This window comes from Mauremys reevesii, linkage group 5, assembly GCF_016161935.1.
Source record: "Mauremys reevesii isolate NIE-2019 linkage group 5, ASM1616193v1, whole genome shotgun sequence".
In the NCBI taxonomy this organism is placed as follows: Eukaryota; Metazoa; Chordata; order Testudines; family Geoemydidae; genus Mauremys; species Mauremys reevesii.
The window spans coordinates 133,648,253-133,663,758 of record NC_052627.1 but is presented as its reverse complement, the minus strand read 5'-3'; the positions used below and the strand labels follow the sequence as shown (position 1 = coordinate 133,663,758).

The following is a 15,506-nucleotide window of genomic DNA, read 5'->3' as shown; positions in this document are numbered from 1 at the left end:
CTGACCCCTGTGGCTGGCTCTCCCCATACAGGAGTGCACCAACCCCTGCTGCAACGCACACAACTGCACGCTGAAGGCCGGAGCCCAGTGCGCTCACGGGGACTGCTGTCAGAGCTGCCAGGTAACCTCGCCGGGCCGGGGGCTGGGGAGGGAGGTGGCAGCAGATGGCTCTGTGTAGAATCGGGTTTGAGGAAGGGAGCCCACTGTCGGGTGTGCCGTGACCCCGCTGGGCCTGATCCTCAGCAGGGGGCTGCGGATCCCAGCTTAATCCTCTAGCTCAACCTGCCCTTGTGCTGGCTCTGGAGGACTCGGGTTCAGTCCCCCTGGCTACCACGACGCCCATTAGCCCTCGGGAATCCCTGCTGGCTGCTCCTGTGGCTACCGCATGGGGCTGGGAGTCAGGAGGCCTGGATTTCCTGTCCTCGCTGGCTGTGAGGAGCAGCGTTTGGGCCCCAGGCGGGAGGATCAGCAGGGAGCAGAGCCAATCCCAGTGCTGACGGAGTGGCCAATCCAGCGGCCAGTCAGCCTCCAACCCACTGCACTGGGGGCCTCAGGGGTGCCGGTGGGGACCAGGCTAACAGGTGTGGCTACCAGAGGGGCACAGCTAAAGGGCTTTTTGTGGCTGATGGGACCAAGGTGCAAACGTCTCTCTTCTCCTCTGGCTCCGGCAGCTGAAGACAGCTGGGACCATGTGCAGGGAGCCGGCTGGATCCTGCGACCTCCCTGAATACTGCACGGGGGCCTCGCCCTACTGCCCTGGCAACGTGTACCTGCTGGACGGCTCGGCCTGCGCCGGCGGCGAGGCGTACTGCAGCAACGGCATGTGCCTGACTCATCACCAGCAGTGCGTGCAGCTCTGGGGCCCAGGTGAGCCCGGCTCTCTCCCCTGCATTCCGCGCTCTCGCTCTGCGTACAGGGCTCGCACCTGGCTTTGGCAGGGGGGGTGGGACACACCGAACGGCTCTGAATTTGCCCAGCCTTTGGCCCAGCCGGTGCGTCCGACGATGTTCCCCTGCAGTCGGGACGAGCCTGCGATGTTCAGACCCCAGGGGCGGCATGTTTCCAGGCTGGGGCTGCTGCTTCCCAGGGCAGCTCTGCTGTATCCCCCACCCACTTTCGCCAGTCCTCCGTGCGCACACGGCACCCCCAGGCAAGACCCACTGCACACAGGACACCTGCGTGTTGCGTTACACCTCCGTGGGACACGCACCCTTCCATCCCAGTGCACGCTGCATACGCACACCAGGTGCACACTGCATGCACACGCCCGCTGCCCATGCACGCCGGCTCCGCACACCCGTGCAGACACGCAGCCAGTGCACCCTGGTCATTCAGGTATGGGCGGAGCAGGGAGCCTTGGGGGGAGCCTGGCTGCAGATTAGCAGGTGTGAGACTTGGCTCTTGGCCTGTCTCGGTTTCCCATAGGGATGGAGAATCTTCCCGTTAGTGTGTTGTTAGTGCCACCTACTGGGCTGGGCTGTGTACTGCGGCAAGGGTAAGTCTGGCAGTGCAGCAGGGGAAATGGCCCTGGAGACTGCGAAGCCGCAGAGCAAAAGCGGATCCTCCTCCCCTCCCTGCCTCCCCCCCCCCCCCGAGTCTCCATGCTGCCTCTGTGCAGCCAGGGTGCAATCGCTGCCTGACGCTGGAGCTGCAAGCGTCTCTGGGGAGAGCCTGCCCCCCCGGGCATTTCCAGCCCCGCATTGCAAACCCAAGGGTCTGGGTGAGCAGCTGAACCTCCAGAGGCTGCTCCACACAGCTCCAGCCTCTGAGCCTCCCACCCTCGCTCTGGCTTTGCACCCCCGCCATCCCCACGGCGCGGGATCTGCACGCAGGATTGCTCAGGCCACCTTGATTCTTCTCCCCTACAGGTGCCTGGCCGGCTCCCGATGCCTGTTTCCAAGATGTCAACACGGCCGGCGACACGTATGGGAACTGCGGCAAGGACAGCCAGGGGCATTACGTGAAATGTGACCGGAGGTGGGTGCTGGGGATTCACACCCACATGTGTAACACACCAGCTTAGTGAGTGTGATCACGGCTCCCCCTAGCAGCTGGCTCCTGTGGTAACAGCCTGCTGCTCACTCCTAGTTCCTGGAGATCCCCGGCAGCTCAGGGGGAGGCCCCATGTGCTCCCAGTGCAAAGAGCCTGAGTTCGATCCTCACACCAGCAGCGTCGGTGTCTGGGCTTCTCTTAGCCAGAATGTGGTTTCTCCTTCCCTCCCTCCTGAAGGCCAGGCTCCATTCCTCCTCCTAACAGGTAGCACAGTGTCTGATTTCCACTTAGGAAGGAACAATCAGTTGCACACATACAAAATGGGCAATGACTGCCTAGGAAGGAGCACTGCGGAAAGGGGTCTGGGGGTCAGAGTGGATCACAAGCTATATATGAGAACAGTGTAACGCTGTGGCAAAAAAAGGAAACGTCATTCTGGGATGTATTAGCAGGAGTATTGTAAGCAAGACACGAGAAGTAATTCTTCTGCTTTATTCCGTGCTCAACTGGAGTATTGTGTCCAGTTCTGGGCGCCACATTTCAGGAAAGATGTGGACAAATTGGAGAAAGTCCAGAGAAGAGAAACAAAAATGATTAAAGGTCTAGAAAACATGACCTACGAGGGAAGATTGAAAAAATCGGGTTCGTATAGTCTGGAGAAGAGAAGACTGGGAAGGGACATAACAGTTTTCAAGTACATAAAAGGTTGTTACGAGGAGGGAGAAAAATTGTTCTTCTTAACCTCTGAGGCTAGGACAAGAAGCAATGGGCTTAAATTGCAGCAAGGGAGGTTTAGGTTGGACATTAGGAAAAACTTCCTAACTGTCAGGGTGATTAAGCACTGGAATAAATTGCCTAGGGAGGTTGTGAAATCTCCGTCATTGGGGATGGTTAAGAGCAGGTTAGACAAACACCTGTCAGGGATGGTCTAGATAATTAGTCTTGCCTTGAGTGTAGGGGACTGGACTAGATGACCTCTTGAGGTCCCTTCCAGTCCTACGATTCTGTGATTTAGCAGCTGTAGGTTTGTCATCCTCCCGTGCCTGCCGGTCAGTGGGCAAGAGGCCAGTGACAGTATCAGAGCATGAAATGGGTGATTGGAGAAGAACTGTTCTGCATTGATCCATTGGTAGCATGCACCCTCTTCACGAAGACTTTCCTGCCTCCCCAGGGCAGTGTCTGGTGTAGAGAGAGAATCGTTTGTGGTCCATCCCCTCGGCTCCCTGGCATGGCTGGTTGACTCATCCCTGGCAGACAGATGCCAGAGGTGGCACTTAGGCAAGTGAGGGGTCTCTCAACACTGCAGGGAGATGGGTCCAAATGAAATAGCTCTGGGGCCTGAGCGTTTCTGGGGAATGGGCAGTCGACTTCTCTGGAATCAGGGGCCCGGGCCTAGCAGGCGGTGTCATGTGACACAACAGATGCCAGGTGCTTAAGCAGACAACTCGTGAATTACCCAGAATCCCTTGCTTTGTTAAACTCCTCCTACAGCACGTCCTGATCCTCTCCGATACCGTGGGGGAGCCAATAACTCGACGAGTTCAGCTCAATAAGCGAGGGCCCATTTGGTAACCTCGGTGTCTCTCTTCCTAGAGATGCCAAGTGCGGCAAGATCCAGTGCCAGAGCTCAGCCAGGAAGCCCAAGGGAACCAACACTGTCTCCATGGACACCACCATCCGCTTTAACGGGCGGGAGGTGAAATGCAGAGGCACCTTCATGTACGCCACCAAGGATGATGAGGGGGACCTGTCGGACCCCGGCCTGGTGATGACAGGGACCAAGTGCGGGGATGGGATGGTAAGTGCCACCTCCCCTCCCCGTTACCCGGGGTTCTTTCAATCCAAAGCTCTTGGTAACTTTTACTCTGTGCGAGGAGGTGTCAGGAAATAAATCAGGGGAGACACGGCCGTCCGACCGATTAGATGGCTGGCACAAACAGGACAACACGAGTGCTTTCACTTAAAGCTAAACTTTACTTAGTCTCAAGCACTTACACACGTCTGCAACAAGTTAGTAAAACACCCACAACGTTTGCTAATTACCAAAGCTGAGTGTGGCTTTCGAGTGATACAGCGGCAACCCGTCTGCCACTGGGGAACACAAGATGCATGCAGAGGGAGAGGCCAGTCCCGAAACGAGTCCCACCTGTCTCAAGCTTTTTTCCCCTTATTTATACATTAGTAATAGAATGACATGTCCCTTAAAGAAACCTTGTTAAGTGAGCAGTTTTAATGATCGAGCAAGAGGTTCCTTCTGATTATTGATTAACCAGGTGTGGGTCTTTCCAGAGCTTGCAGCCTTGAGACCTCAATAGACATTCCTGGGGCATATCCTACTCTTTGAAAACGCATGTATCAGCAATTTTAACCCAATTCTCATCAGGGAGGACGTGGGGTCAAGCTGCCCTTTCGGTGACACCCTAAACCCCCCTCCCCTCCTGCCTTGGTCAAGCTGAGTCTTGCTTTTAACAGCTTGCTGACTAGGCTGTCTTTAACAATAAGCCATAGTGGTTTCAGCCACTTTACTGGTTTGCCAAAGTCTCCCCGTACACCCCCACCAAATGGTCAGAGGATGCTGTGGCCTTTGGTTCATGCAGAGTCACCCAGCAGAGCCTTGGGCAGGACAATGCAAGAACAGAGGGGCTCCTGACTTCCTTCGCCACTGCAGCTGAAGGGAATTGGCCTGAGTATGGGCTTCAGAGATTCGGTGCCCCCGCTGCCACAGAGGGCATGAGTTAGCCTCCTGCTTGGCAGGCAGGACTGGCCGGGCTGAGGGGCTGTGCTCCCTCCAGACCCAGAGAGATGGTCCCTGCAGGTCAGGGTGCAGGCCCGGGGATGGGAGAGATCAAGGCTGGTGGGGGGCCCAAAACAGAGAGGGGTCCAGTCTCTGGGCAGTCAATGTGATCCCGTCCCTCCAGTGCTGAAGTCAGCTCAGAACATCACGGCAGGACCACGACATCTGTGTGTGCGGGGAGCAGGCAACCAGACATGGCAGAAGCCATGGTCCTCGTCAGAAAGCTCCATAGCAAAAGGAAGATTGGGAGAGCCAAAGGGCTGGCCTGAGAGGAAGGGTTAAGAGCAACAGAGCCAGGATACAGGCGGCGAAGGGATGATGCACTAACAGGGTGTATGACGTTATTAAGCATCAGGTTTGCGGAAGGGGCAGAAGTCTTGAGGGCACCTCCAGGTGGGACGGAGCCAAGCTGAGGAGAGTCTCCATGCTGGGGCGGCTCCTGACCCCAACAGTGCACGATCACTTGCCCTTGTGCAGCACTGCTCACCCTGCATCTCCAGACGCTTGACAAAGGAAGTCAGCCAGGTCAGACTAGGAATGAGTTTCCAAAGTGGAGCAGTGGCTCCTTGCCGCTGGCATGCTGGGAATATCGTCCCGGCTGAACTCTTGGGGGATGCTCTGGGGACCCAGCCGGCGCTTGTGGCGAAGGGAGAAGGCAGTGCGAAATGGACTGGATTCACTAATCGAGTCTGAAGAGTGAGAATTATTGGGGTTTGCACGTTAACAACTGCGGAGTGGCTGAGGGTGGAGGCTCCATCTCCCAAGTTGTCTAGGTCCCCATGGTCCTAGCTGAGGAGTGCAAGGTCACATTTTCCTATCTGAACTCCTAGGTCCTTCCCCACTAACTCCCCCTTCGCTCATTTCACTCAGGTCTGCAAGGATCGCAGGTGCCAGAACGCTTCCTTCTTTGAGCTGGAGAAGTGCATTTCCCAGTGCCATGGCCACGGGGTGAGTAACCGTCCCAGAGCTTTGGTTGAGTCCTGAGTTTGGCTCAGGTTTTCCAGTTAGGTGAGCGTCTCACAGCCAAGTGGCCACCTGCCCTTTGCATCCAGGTCCAGTAGAGAAGGGGCTGATTTGGTCTGTTTGAGTCTGGGGCCGAGTTCGAGGAGGGCAGGTTGGAGGACCTGGGTTCTAGAGCTGAACTTTGCCTCAGTTTGGGAGTGGTCAGAGCGTGGTTCAGATGCCTGTCTTAGCTTAGCGCCCAGCCAAGCTCAAAAGCCCAGCTGAGGCCTTCGAGCACGAGGAAGATTCATAGGCCAGAAGGAGCCATTCTGATGAAAAGTTTAAAGGGGATGAAGATTTGGTCTCCGCAGGCAGGGTTCCCTGTGATATGAATCCAGAGCTTCTGGCATCGTAAGCCAGTATCTTCCCAGCAGGGCCCCCACGGGCTCCTTGATGAGTGTGATGAGGGTGAGTGAACTTGGAGCGGTTTGGGTGGAGTGCAAAGTTCTGCAGGCGAAAATCCCCTGGGTGGAGAAAAGGGCTTCCGGAGCACAGTTGGATTAGTGATGCGACATCAGAGCATTGCCTCACTGAAGTCCACGGAACTGGACCTGCAGATGCCCGGGTGGGCCGCTAGACGGCTCGAGCACGTCACCCTGCTGGGAGGGGGAAAGGGACAGCCAACGAGGACCTTGGTTTGATCCCGTGATTACAGACTGGCCTGCCCAGAACCGTGGGCACCTAGACGGATGGTCCAGAGCTCTTCCAGTTCTGCTCTGCCGCTCTCCTGGGGAGCTGGAGCCTGGGACGGCTGAAGCTAACCATAGCTACGCCCCCTCTGGTGTTGGTTGCCTGTGGGAGCTCGTCACCGGCTTTTCATCTCCTTGTGCTTCGTCCTCCTACCAGTCTGCTGTTGACCATTCCTCTGCCCTGGCCCTGACCCCCTCCCCGCACCTGTAGGTTTGTAACAGCAACAAGAACTGCCACTGCAGTGCCGGATGGGCCCCCCCGTACTGCGAGAAGCCGGGCCTGGGGGGGAGCGTGGACAGCGGCCCCGTGCAGCACGACAGTGAGTTCCGATGTCAGGCCCGAGGTGGAGGGGGGTGGGGAGGTGGCCCCAGAGCTCCCACACACACCCCTCAGCTCAAAGCCGGGCCACTCCCTGGGGTGGGCGGTGGGAGTGAAGGAAGCATGGAGCTGCTCTCTTGTGCCACAAGGACGGCGAGGCGGAGAGAGGAAGCAGCTGATGGGACAGCACCCAAGTGGGGAGGTTCATTCGGCATCTCCAGCTGACCTCCCCATACACAGGGAAAGCTGTTGGCAATGCTACCCCACAGCTGCCTCTTCTCGGGTCCCCGGTGGCTGGGTGGGTGCCACAGGCTGTTTGCAGAGAGGTGCCTGCAGCTCCAGCTTGTCCCGGAGGTGGGAGGGGGGCATACATTGGGCATGCCGTTTTGCGCGTGCAGGTTAGGCCCACAGCAAAGGTATCGGGGTCTGGGTTTGTGGCGCTGGCGGTCAGAGAAGGTGGCTCTGTACTGGTTTGCGGCGAGCCCCTACGAGGCGCAGTCAATGGAAGGGGATAGACACAGATCGCGGTGTTTCTACGCAGCCACGCTGTGGAGCCGAACTGCTCTGAGGCCTGCCTGTCAAATGGGAGCGGGTGTTTTCCACCCCCAGTGTAAGGGGCTGATGCAACTTCGAGCCCCCTCCTCATCTCTCCACTTCCCCCGTCTCCCCAGACCATGAAGCCATCTTGATAGCCCTGCTGGTCATCTTCCTGCTGATCCTCCCCGCCACAGCTTTGGGGATCTACTGGTGCTACAGACGGAAGAACTCGCTCCTGAGCAAATGGATAAAGAGCACGAGGAAGAGCCAGGAGACGGGCAGGTGAGCGACTGATGGAGCCAGAGACCGTCTCCCCCTTGAGGACCCAGCGGCACCCACAATGATTTGATTCTACGCCTTGACTCACTGGGGGAGAGAATGGGTGGGGCTAGCGGTATAGCGCATAGGGCCCAGATTGTTAAAGGCATTTAGGCACTGTGGCGCTCAGCGTTGCAATGCTTAACTGATTTAGGAGCCTAAATCTAATTGTTAGGAGGTATTTAGACACTTAGGAGCCAAAATCCCATTGACAGTCACCTGCAACGCCTCAAAATCTGGGTCTACTTCTGATCTGATCTAATGCCAGTTTCACATAGTCACTTTGGGGGAGTTACTTGCAGTAGATCAGAGTGTGATTCTTGCTTGCATGCATGGGGTTAAACTGATAGCCAGATTTGAGGCTGGGAAGGGATTTTCCCCTGGCTGAATTGGAGTTTGCATCTCCCTCCAAAGCACTGGGCAGGAATGATCCATTAGACTCAGGTGCACCCTACACAAACACTGGCTATCTCCATCCAGGTGTCATCTTCTGTTTCTAGGGGACTGCAAAAGTCCCCTGGACAATTCTGTGTCAAACCAGATTGGTTCAGCATTTCATGTGTTCTGTTTGGTCCCCATCCTCCTCCTCTCTGAGCCCCACTCAAATATTAAAAAAACCAGTTAACAGCAAAGGAAAACAGCCCCATCTGTCGATTTACATCCCGGGCACATTCAGAATATGCCTCAGTGAAAATGCTACCTTCCCTCGGGTATTAAAAGTAGCCATGTAACCATACTCGCTTCCCCTTCTGGTTCACGTGTCCGTTCCGGGGTCTGACAGCCAACACCGGTGAGGGCAGCAATTGCAAAGGATTTGACTCTCTTTCTGTGCTGTGTTTTCTGTTTTTGATTGGGGGCAGGAACGGAGCCATCCATCAGAAGGGAAACGGGGGCCATTCAAACGCAGCTTTCACCTTGCAGGATGTTTCCTCCTCTCGTAAAGCTGCCAACAGCACTAACAAAGTAAGTGGGGGGCCTCAGATCTTTGCATGACTGATTTACTCCAAGTTTACGTCTCCTCTGCCTAGAGTGGTGCTCCAGCTTCGCGTGTGTGTGTGTGCTCACATCTCTCTCTAGCAGCTGACTCCAACGCCTCCAAATCTGCTACCCGGCAGACGCTAGCAATGTGATTCCTGGAGCTCAAGTAGGCAGGGCTTGCGGTTTTATTGGTACTGGAGGTCCTGGGTCCCGCACCCGCTGACAACTTCCGTGGCTGGGTGTATGTGGCCATGGTTTATTTCATTAGCATCATGGCCGAAGGGCCAGATTCTGCTCTGCATTTCACTGCTGTAAATCCAGAATAACCCCACCGAAGCCAGGAGTCACTCCAGATTTACACCACAGACTCCAGGCCAGAAGGGACCGTTGTGATCATCTAGTCTGGCCTCCTGTGTAACGCAGGCTGGGGAACTGCCCCACCATAACTCCTAGAGCAGAGCTTTGAGAAAGAAAGCAGCGTAACACAGACCAGAAGTGGGCCAAGAATCTGCAACTTGGCTGGTGCTTGACTGACTATTACATTCAGTGAAGGCTTCCAGCCGCTCATAACCCAGCTAAAACTTGTTACGCTCTCATAAATAATGACAAGACCCTTGTAGTTCGATCACGTGGCTCCTTTTCCCACCAAGGCCTCTTCCTCCTGATTTGCTTTTCACCGCTGCCCTTTGAACAGTGGGTCACTTTTTGAACCATTCCCCCAAGTCCCATCTTCTCCGGGACAACCTGGCAAAGGTGGGGGGTGGGCAGTTGTGGCAGGTTATAACAACATCCCAAAGGTGCCGCTTATCAGAGGTTGCAAATGACTCTCCTTTAATGGCTAAAAGCCAGGCATTTACGCTGAATCTCGGCGACTGTGGGCAGCTTTACTGCTTGTCGTTCTGTTCCAGCGCTGGCACGGTGGAAGGACGCTTTGGGTTTAGTGAGCGTGTTCACTCTGGCTGGACGGGTGCTGGAGCCTGCAACTCTCCTGTCCTGTGTGCCCTCTAAGCTGCGCAGCTGGGCGGCCGCCCAGGAGCGATTCAGGTGCCACGCAGCTGATTAGCAGAGCGCACACATCTGGCAGCCTGTGTTCAGGTCCCCTCCTCCCACTGCTTTGCAGCTGTGTTGCTCCTGCAGCTGCTCCCGGGACCTTCCTCCTGGCTGGGCCAAGTGTGGGGGTGTGGGGGAGAGATGCTGATGTCAGGGTGTCCCCCTCCTCCCACCCCCGTACCCCATCTCTGCAGAGCAGGAGAGGGGACAGCCTGGCTCAGGACTTGGAGCTGCTGCGGTCTGAGGTCTGAACTATGGTGGGTGAGTGAGTGTGCCTTTCTTAAAGAGACAGTGCACAGTCTCTGAGCCTTGCCCATCAGCCAGATCATCACACAGTCTGTCTCTCTCTCCCCCGCTCCGCCCATGTACCCCATCTCTGACAGGGGAGACAGGGCTCAGGACAGAGCAGGAGAGCTTTCAGTGAGTGCCTTAAAGAGACAACACAGGGCGTCTCTCAGAAACTTCCCCAGCAGCCCCCCACGTACACACACACACACACTGTCTCTGGGTCTCTCTCTCACACTCACACACACTCTCACACTCACACACACACTGTCTCTTTCACACTCAACACATACTTGTGGTGGTGGTGGTGGTACTTTTTGGTACTTCCTGCAATGCACAAATATTCTTTCTCATTCTCTCAAGGTGTGTTACTTTAGTGTTTTGACTGGTCTATGCATTTCATAATTTTTATTTCTCTTACACTTAAATTTAATTCGTTGAGTAGTGAGTTCTAGAATGCCTAACCCGTCCTGGCTGGAGTAATTCTCCCTATGGTAACTTTTTAAAATATATATTGTATCTAAAGTTTTTTGTTTCTCTTGGTGGCGCACATCTGCACAGACCTCGGTGCACATAACATTTATTCCGCACATGGATGGAAAAAATTAGAGGGAACATTGCTCCTGTCCTGTCCCAGAATGCACTGGGGCTGTTGGAAAATCTGGGCTGGATACTTCCAAGGTAGTCCCCATTCCTAGTTCCTCTCCCGGGGCGACAGTCCCATGGCGTTATGTTCCCACTCCGCTTGCAAAGGTTGAGCGTGGCCTTCAGTCACGTGAGGGAGAAGGCAAGGAGAAGAGGCGGGATCAGTTGAGCACCGACCCACACAGGAGCAGAGGAACACGTAGGCACTGAACTGCTGGGTGCCTGCTGAGGGTAGTGACCAGGGACCAGGGCTTTAGGTTTGACTCCATTTGTTTGTTCTTCCGGCCTTGCAGGCAGCCAGGGGCATCTTCCCTCTCAAGCCGAATGGTTCCCAGCCTGTCAGCATTGTCCACCCCCTTCGCCCAGCTCCCAGCCCAGCTGCTCCGCCCCACCGAGACCTCAAGCCGTCCAGGCCGCCGCCTCCTGGCGGCAAATCCCCCGTCGTTCTGGCCAAAGCGTTCAGCTCCCAACCCAAGCTGCTGCCTCCAAAGAAGCCTCTTCCCAGCACCCCCGTGAGGACCCCTGTGGTGAGTTTCCCTGGTCGCTCCCGAACGCACAAGGGTTTGGTTGCTGTGTCGGTCCCTGTTGGAGTACGCTGAGGTGTCCTTTCCCACCTCACTCAGCCAGGACCCATTCAATGCTGCTAGGACCCAGGCTACCGCTGGGTGTCTTTGTCCCCCTCTAGGGGTGAGGCCAGGCATTGCCGCTGAGCTGACACTAGCTCCAGCGGTAGAGGCTCATGCTTTTAGATCCCAAGGGCCTGGGTTCAGACCCCGCCTTGTGCACTCGGGGCTGGTGGCTGACAGCCCCAGAGGCTGTCATGCTGACGGCCTGTTTGTCCACCGAACAGGACTCTGCCCCAGGGCCTCCACCCCTAGCTGCCTCGAGAAGGGATTTCTGCCTCCGTGGCTCTTTCCAATGAGGCGCGGTGCCGAGTTAAGCAGCTGCTGGGTCCCCCCGCAAAGAGGTGGCTGTGTGGCAGTGGTGGGCAGAGCTAGCCACATACAGCAGCAAGAGGCTTCGAAGTTGGCCTGGGTACCCTGGGCCACAACCTCTACACCAATACCCCATGTCTAGTCCCCAGCTCTGTCCTGGGAGAGGCCGTGTTGTGGGCAGCTGGGGACTGTTCCTGGGACAGAGGATCAGCTGGATTGTGACACCTGCTTGTACCGTGGTCTCCTCTAGATCATCCCAAAGCACGGACCCCCTCGCCGGCCTCTGCCTGGGAGCCCTCTCCTGGCCAAAACACCTCCCTCGGCACCGGGACGGACCCTGCTGGTCACGGTCCCTCCCACCAACTTCAAGGCGGCAGGGGCCAGCTCTGCCAGGTACCTAACCAAGTAAGTCCAGAGTAAAGCTTGAAGCTTGGCTGCCCCCTCGCCCGGCTGCGTCCTGGCAGGATCCCGTGGTTCAGCGCGCTGGGGCTGAGGCCCCCCCGGCCCCGCAGCTGTAGAGAGCAGGGTCCCAGTGCGGCAGACATGCCCCATTCCCTTGCTACGGCAGTAACAGAGGAGCTGCAGGCAGCCTGTAAAGCACTGAGCTCCAACAAGTGTGTAACAAGAGTGAGCCGGCGGCCGGCACCTCCTGGGCCCAGGCAAATGGTCCGTGGAGCTTGAGAGGGCCCAAGTCAGAGAGTCTCCCGGGCTGAGGGGTGCCAGTGACTGGCCCAGGTGGTGATGGGGGAAGTCTGGGCAACGAGAGCCTGATGGAGGGCCCGAGGGGACGGTCGGTTTGCTGGTGGGGCGGGGGCTGAGCAGGGGCCAGGGGAATGGCCCGGGGGGCAGTCTTGGGGAGGGAGCTGGATGGCTTGAGGAAGCACTATGCGGGGGCAGTAAATGCTCTGTGCGGCTGGAGGGGCACCGTGGGGCATGGGGGAGCGAGTTCTCGCTGACTGAGAGGCCCCTGGCAGGGAAGGGGCTGCGCTCAGAGGCCCGGGCAAAGGGGCTGTGGCATGGGAAATTTCTGTACAGTCAGACGGCATCTTCCTTCAGCCCGAGCTGCCCGCAATCTGCCAGGCTCTGCCCAGAGACCCGAGGGCTGGGGAAGCGGGGGGGCACGTGCAGGATTTCCCTGCAGGGTTGGGGCCTGTTCCCTGCCATGTGCCCAGAGTGCAGCAAGCCGGCTGCAGCAGCAGTAACAAGGGAGCCAGGCTGTGACCGGCCTGTTTCTCCTTTTCCTCCCTGCCCACGCCCTCCCCCTTCCAGCCATCCCGCAGACGCGGCACTCTGTGGCAGGAGCTTGACTTGCCAGCAGGAAGGACGGCCTTGTGGTTAACAGGCCAGATTGGGGAGCGGGAACTGCAGGTTCAGTCCTCTGCTCTGCCACAGACTCCCTCTGTGACCTTGGGCACATCACTTTCCATATGTCTGCACTCCATGCTACGGATATGTCTGCACTTGAAACGCTGCAGTGAGAGGAGGGGTCTCTTGTTGGCGTAGGTAATCCACCCCGCCGGGAGCCAGTAGCTCGCTCGGAAAAATTCTTCCATCATTGCCCCAGAGCTGTCTATACTGCAGGGGTCAGGTCGGCTTAATTGTGTCGCTCATGGGTGTGGGTTTTTCATGCCCCTGAGCCATGTGGTTGGGTCAACATCAGTTTTGAGCGTAGACCTGGCCTAAGCCTGGGCTCTGATACAGGTTTGAGCCAAGCCCCCCTTCTGTCCACACACACATCAGTCTGACTCGGGGAGATAAGGCTCCACGTCCCAGGACGCTGCTAGGGGGGTGAGTCCTGCTGTGGCTTGGGTCCAAGCCCTGGTCGTTGTGCAGCGCAGATGCAGCGCAGTGTGGACACACTAGCATGGCCGGGAGACCTGGGTCCACCCACTGTAAGCCCAAGTTTCCAATGTGGTGTGGACGTTCAAGTGTGGGCTTGGAAACACTGAGTCCGCAAGCCCGGCTCCCACAGACCCAGGTTTACAATGCAGTGCACACATCCTCTTAGTCACTCAGGGCCTCGTTCCCGTGCGGTACGTCAAATGGGACCCCAGTAATATTGCCCTTCCTGGCAAGGCCACGGGGCCCATATCAGAGAGCTGGCGTCTCGTTGGTAATCGTGTTTCTTATGGCAGTGCCTCAGGGCCAGCCGGGACCGTGGCCCCATGTTGCTAGGGGCTGCACAAACACAAGGCGGTGGCCTGAAGGGTTACAGTCTCAACGCACAAGCCAGACCCCGGCGCCAGCAGGATTTGGGTGGTGCCTGGGCCGCGAGCCGTCTTTCTGCACAGGCGGGAGTTGGAGCTTGATGTTTATGAAGCCCCTGCAATGCCGAGAGCTGCACAATTGCCGGCTGGTTTCCGCTCTCTCAAAAGTGGTGTTTTTCTCCTTCTCTCTGTTAGGCCTGTGCCGGGGTTCAAAGTCCAGTCCACCTCCTTCCCCTTTAAGAAATGACAAACGTGGACAAAGCAAGAGGAATCCTCGCATGTGCTCCCCGGACTGGTTCTTCTCATTTGCACTACTGCGGGCGCTGGGGCTCTTTCGGATACCAAAGGACTATTTTTATACGAGGGAAAATGTTTCTGCACATAGAGGAGGAGGGTGCTGGGGAGAGGAAGGTGGTACGGTGCTATACCGGTGGGGTGGGCAGCTTGCAGGGTTAACCCCCGTGAAGCATCAGCTGCCTGCCAGGGGAATCACCCAGACTTGGCTACTTCCCAGCTATGCCTGTTGGGCTGGGAAGGAGCAGATCTGGGTCTCCTAAGCGCCAGCACTGATGGAAGAGGCTGGTGACCAGCCCAAAGGCAGCACCTACCTACCTTCTCCTCCATGGCACACCACTCTCGCCATCAGAATCCAATGCTGGACGTTGTTACCGCAGCTGGCGCCGGCGATCCACGCGTCCCGGGGGACCATGCAATTGCCGACTCAAACGGCGACACCTAGCAGTGGGATGTCTGACTGGAGTGTCCCTGGAGGATCCTTGTTGTCACCCTCCCTGGCCTCCTCCGTGACAATCGTGGAGAACCCAGCAGAATAAGTTGCTCTGAAGAAGAGGCAGCTGGGAGCGCTTCTCTCGTGCAGCACGTGTGGCAACGGGGTTTCAGCTGCACGGCTATTTCAGGGAGCGGGGGGGTTCCCCAGCCACATGCTTTGTGCCCATCATATGGTGTAAGCCATGTGATTGCTTTCTGAGCTGCTAATGTTTTATTATGAAAAGGGGGAAGAAGTGTGGACCAGTGGTGAGAGCAGGGGACTGGGGAGACCTATTCCCAACTCTGCCACTGACTCACTGTGTGGCCTTGGCCAACTCACTGCGCCGCTCTGTGCCTCAGTTTCCCCATCTGTAAAATGGGGGTAATAATACCTACCTCACAGGGGTGTTGTGAGGTTTGACAAACTGATGTCTCTCAAGGGCTTTACAATCCTCAGATGGAAGGTGCTGTAAAGTATTGCAATGTGGTTAATGTCTGAGTCACTTTCCTATGACATGACACCTGACGTCGTCAGTGTCTCTGAAGTGAGAACAATGCCTTTCTCCAGTCTCCTTGCGTTCTTTCGTTTTGCTTGATCTGAATCACCGCCGTCCCCTGGGCACTTCAGTCACAAAGTGCCGTTGTCAAGGCTCTCGTTTCTCAACCTGCTCACAGATTCCTAGGCCAGAAGGGACCCACTGTGATCAGCTCGTCTGACTTCCTGTATATCACAGGCCGGAGAACTAGATCCTCTCCTTTAGAAAAACATCCCATTTGATTTAAAGATTGCCAGTGATGGAGACTCCACCCCAACGCTTGGTAAGTTGTTCCGGTAATTAAATATCCTGGCTGTTGCACCTTATTTCTGGCCTGAATTTATCTAGCTGGAGCATCCAGCCTTTGCATTGTCAGATTTCTGTTCCCCAGAGGTAATTACAGACTGATCAAGTCACCCCGTAACCTTCTCTTTGTTAAGGTAAATGGAT

At 56.6% G+C, this 15,506-nt stretch overlaps 1 protein-coding gene across 1 annotated transcript in view; it reads left to right on the top strand.

Annotated features, from left to right (window-relative positions):
- ADAM33 (ADAM metallopeptidase domain 33) overlaps positions 1-15,090 on the top strand; it is an 86,004-nt gene extending 70,914 nt beyond the window's left edge. Inside the window, exons 14-24 of the mRNA XM_039542060.1 lie at positions 32-121; positions 672-867; positions 1,869-1,977; positions 3,587-3,791; positions 5,658-5,735; positions 6,690-6,798; positions 7,469-7,616; positions 8,513-8,615; positions 10,904-11,137; positions 11,796-11,950; positions 13,948-15,090. Coding sequence (XP_039397994.1) covers positions 32-121; positions 672-867; positions 1,869-1,977; positions 3,587-3,791; positions 5,658-5,735; positions 6,690-6,798; positions 7,469-7,616; positions 8,513-8,615; positions 10,904-11,137; positions 11,796-11,950; positions 13,948-13,999 — 1,479 coding nt within the window. The 3' untranslated portion in view covers positions 14,000-15,090. The remainder of the gene's footprint in view (positions 1-31; positions 122-671; positions 868-1,868; positions 1,978-3,586; positions 3,792-5,657; positions 5,736-6,689; positions 6,799-7,468; positions 7,617-8,512; positions 8,616-10,903; positions 11,138-11,795; positions 11,951-13,947) is intronic.
- Positions 15,091-15,506: the final 416 nt, after the last annotated feature.